Source organism: Amaranthus tricolor, chromosome 11, assembly GCF_026212465.1.
Source record: "Amaranthus tricolor cultivar Red isolate AtriRed21 chromosome 11, ASM2621246v1, whole genome shotgun sequence".
In the NCBI taxonomy this organism is placed as follows: domain Eukaryota; kingdom Viridiplantae; phylum Streptophyta; class Magnoliopsida; order Caryophyllales; family Amaranthaceae; genus Amaranthus; species Amaranthus tricolor.
In genome coordinates, this window is record NC_080057.1 from 17285648 (window position 1) to 17290123 (window position 4476).

The window sequence follows — 4476 nt, forward strand, 5'->3', positions numbered from 1 at the left end:
GTCCTTCACCAGATCTGGTTTGAAATATGATGTTGTTGCTTGTTGTTCTTATTTCGATTTATTTAATGTTGGATCTGATCTCTTTTTTTGTTTTCTCATGTTTATTTTAATTTGATTATGATTATGATTCTGTTATTTTTGATATTTTTAAACTTTGATCTTCTCTCTGTTTTTTTTATTTAATGTTTATTTAAATACGTTTATGATATTGATTTTGTTATTTTTTTGATTATGTTCTTGAGCTGTTTTTAATCCCAAAATCATGATCTGGTTTTAGTCCTTCACCAGATCTGGTTTGAAATATGATGTTGTTGCTTGTTGTTCTTATTTCGATTTATTTAATGTTGGATCTGATCTCTTTTTTTGTTTTCTCATGTTTATTTTAATTTGATTATGATTTTGATTCTGTTATTTTGATCAGATCTGGTTCTAGTAGTTGATGAGATCTGTTTTGATTAATGATTCTCATCCATGTTCTTATTCTGATTTTTTTAAACTTTGATCTAACCTGTTTTTTTTTTTTATGTCTATTACTAATGATAAGATTTTTATTATGTGTACTTCCTCTGTTATGTTTTTGTTGCTACATAAGATTATTAAAGAGATGGACACAAAGGAAAAAGCGTGCGACTCATTAACTGAATCCCAAAGAGAATGTAAAAAATACGATAATATCTTTGGTTCGTGGTATGATCATTATTATTTGAAATGTTGGGAATTAAATTGTGTTGAAGATCCTGATCAAGAACCCCTACCTTGGTACTACGGTTTACCAGATGAGGAGGATTATGCATTAATCGATAAGGTGCAACCTAAGCAAAAGAGGCCATGCAAGACGACAATTCGTGGTCTTAACTCATGAGCATTCTAACTTATTTAATTATTATTGATGATGTTTATATTTATTGAAAATGTTTTTTTTTTGTTAATATCTCAATGATGATTGTTATTTGCCTGATGAAATGTGTAGATAGTAGTGTGTTTCATTGCCACCTTAGATTATTGGACATGAGCAGGAGATATTAACACATGGTTAATGTGTTTTGTCTCATTGCCGTTTCAAGCACTAAGATGAGGCTGAGATACCTACATTTACACAATTTCAAATGATGTTAATCGTTAAATCTGAGAGTTAAATAAACGTACACAAGTGAAAATTGGAATGATGAATGATGTTTAACTTGCTTAGTTTTTTTTTGTGACGTAACTACCTCAATAACTAAATGGAGAGGTATGCATAATTGTATAGTTACAAAATGTTGTCATATATACTGTTTCCTTTACAAAAATGTCTACATATTGATAATTAATTTCAATAATCTTGCGGAAGATCATTGAGAATAATTATACCATGAGATAAAAATTGTTGTGCTGCATCTATTAGGTGTTGCGGAATTTCTAATTGCCTGGGCAACATACCCAGCCTGTCCAGTCTTTGTTTTCCAATGTGTGGATTCTTGTAGTTATTACCGCCTTTAGCTTTTAGTACCTCTATCATGCACAGTTGATACTGTATCCAAGTGTAGTTTAAAAGCTTTGGTTCAAAAGTGTCATATGCATCATTGACTGCCTTTACCAGATCATTGAGGTCTTTGGGGAATGACTTGAATTGAATTGATTGCAAAGCACTAAACAATCCCAAGTCCAAGATGTTCATATCTGGACTAGAGGCTGGTTGACAAACAAGTCTTATGTTAAATTCGTCTTTCTTTGTTTCTTCATTGAATGCATGATCATTTATTAAAATATGTGGCTTGGCGTTATCTTGTTGAATCCATATATCTTTCACCCCATTTGCTGGCCATTTTGATCTTATTGCTGGTAGCACTTCAGTGATTAGTTTGTCTCGTAGAATGTCGCGTGTAACTCTTGTTATTGCTCGTAATGTTGCTGTACCCGCTGGTCTGTTTTCTGACCTCCTCACTGCATAATGAGTTTCTGTAAACGGAAAAATTCCTATTTTCCCATCCCACAACACTTCACCTCTAGCATTAATGTGAGGTCAATAGCTGCTATAAACATCACTTGCCTATGAAATTTTTATTTTGCACACATCTATATGGTTCCTCCTCTTCCCAAGGAAATAAGTAATACCTTTGTGTTGCCCTACTCATGTAGAACCATTTTTCATCTATGTGCACAACATTATACATAAGTGAGAATTTTGGTATGTTGTCTACAGTGGGTGGTATTATTTGGGATAAAATGAAGTTGACTCTTCTCATTTTGTGGTCATGAGAAAGTTTTGGTTTAATAGAATTCGTATGTGCTCTAATAATACCGGATTTCATCATTCTATAAACTTGTGAATGACCAATGCCTAATGCAGAGGCCATTGCTCTAATTGTGGTCTTCTTTTCAATCGGAACAGCATTCAGCAAATTCATGTCAAAAACTTTTGGTTTCCTACCAACTCTTCCCCTTTTTCTACTATTAACATCAATTAAAATGCCATTTTGCATTGATGTTTTGGCTGATTCCCACAACCTTGATATTGTCCACCTAGATGTGTTATGTTGCATTGCAATTGTTTTAATTGTACCGCGTGGCAAACGTCTATCTGATTCTGTAGACAAACTAGTTAACTGTTGTACAATTAACTTTCTGGTCTGAACTAGTAGTTCCCTCTTACTACCTACTGGTTACTGTCTTAATGTTTCTGTTTCTGTTTCTTCCTGTATTAATGTTTGACCATGGCTTATGGGTTCCTCCAAACTCAAACTGACATCGATGTTTCCGTAATTTTCACTTGTGTACTCATTATAAATGTCATATTCACAATCTATATTAAGAATTTCAAAGAAAGAAATAAATACCTCAATATCAGGATTAAAGAATTCCTCTTCTTGAATTTGAACATCAGCCATTTGTTGTTGTTGGTTTTGTAGAGTTGATGAAAGAAATAGGTTTGGATCCAAATTCTTATGAACAATTTAAAAGGGGAGGACAGCAGATGAAGAAATTGAAATGAAGAAGTGTTGAAATTTTATAAAGAATTTGATCTATTTATAGACAGATGAAATGTGTTAATGCTGACTTTTGTGTAAAAATTTTTACTTTTGCTGATAATTTGTAATATTGGAGGGAATTCTAATATTTGGGTGGGAAAATATTTTTTGGGGGGAAATGAAACAGAATTCTAACTTAAATCTGAAATTATTCATCTAATCTAAACTATTTTTCCTTTTTCTTTTAAAAATATCAACAATAAAATATTATATTTTACCTGATCAACAGTAACCTATAAATTAGGTGATCAGAATCCTTAATATATGTGCCCATGCTAATGTAGCATGTAAAAAAGAACAAAGGAAGTATTATTTTAGTATGTATCAATCTTAAAAGTTATTTAAAAAATTAGTATTTTTAGTATAATCATTGGAAAATACTTACTATTATTAGGTTACTGCATACATGAATTAATTTTATACAACACTTTTATAGTAGACATTACTTATAGGTACATTTCGATCTTACTCACATGTAGGTGATGAGTAGGTCCAACTGTGTGAAGTATATAATGCCACAATAGATTTCTAAATAATTAGGCAACATTATTACATATTTACCTGTATGAAAAGAAAACACAAATGTGGTATCTTTGAATTTTAGAATTCTTGAGTACTTTGAAAAAGCCCATGTACATGAATTACCGTAATGACATGTTTGGTAATCAGTACTAAATGGTGGGAATGATAATAAAAAGTTAGTATAATTTTGGTAAGAATATCTTTTGACAAATTTAATGGTCATGATTTTACTCTTTTAAAAATCTCAATTTCTTCCTAATATGATACGTATACCATTAGTCTTATCTATCTTGCATTGTAAATAATTTGTTTAGGCTTGTTTCTAGCTAGCATTCTGTTGTAAAAACCATAACAAGCCCATGTATAAAAGGCTTCATTTGCCTTTACCTACAGTACTACAATAATATAAAATACAATGTTTTTCTCTCTATTCTTAATGTCTTCTCTTATGGCGTGTTGTATTGCACCATTTCCTTAATCTCTCACATGCTATTAGAGCAGGCTTTTGTACTGCAAAAAGATAAGTTTGTTTTCTTGACCGTTTTCATTGCATTCGTATTGTTATTCTGATTAGAAAAACCTTCTGTTTCTTTTTTCTTTCGTTTTTTCAATCATGACTGAAACCTCCATACACAATTCTTCTCATAATCAATCCTCACAACAAACTCATGTTGATTTAACTCAAAATCCAACATCTGTGTATTACCTTCAACCTTCTGACCATGCTAGCACTAAACGTGTTAATATTCCCTTTGATGGCAATGGACTTGGTGATTCGAAGAGATCTGTAATGATAGGTCTTATAGCTAAAAATAAGCTATGTGTTGTTGATGGCACACTTCGTAAACCATCAGATAATGCATCACACATGAAGGCCTGGGAGAGATGCAATAACATGGTTCTTGGATGGTTAATTGCATCTCTTAATCGTGTTATTGCTAAAAGT

The 4476-nt window shown here is 31.8% G+C and overlaps 1 protein-coding gene across 1 annotated transcript; it reads right to left on the reverse strand.

The window, feature by feature from the left end:
• Window positions 1-1312: 1312 nt before the first annotated feature.
• Window positions 1313-2867, reverse strand: LOC130826576 (uncharacterized). Its single transcript, XM_057692157.1, has 3 exons — window positions 2727-2867; window positions 2095-2585; window positions 1313-1985 (listed from the first exon to the last, which is right to left on the reverse strand). Exons 1-3 carry the CDS (start codon window positions 2865-2867, stop codon window positions 1313-1315), a joined length of 1305 nt encoding a protein of 434 aa, XP_057548140.1.
• Between the last annotated feature and the right edge of the window lie 1609 nt (window positions 2868-4476).

Excerpts from the sequence above, each read along its gene's own strand:
- LOC130826576 (XM_057692157.1), bottom strand. The coding sequence starts at position 2,867 with ATGGCTGATGTTCAAATTCAAGAAGAGGAATTCTTTAATCCTGATATT. Across the intron at positions 2,586-2,726 it reads AAAATTACGGAAACATCGAT|TTAACTAGTTTGTCTACAGA; the intron begins GTCAGTTTGAGT and ends ATTGTACAACAG. Across the intron at positions 1,986-2,094 it reads ATGAGTAGGGCAACACAAAG|AGGTGAAGTGTTGTGGGATG; the intron begins GTATTACTTATT and ends CATTAATGCTAG.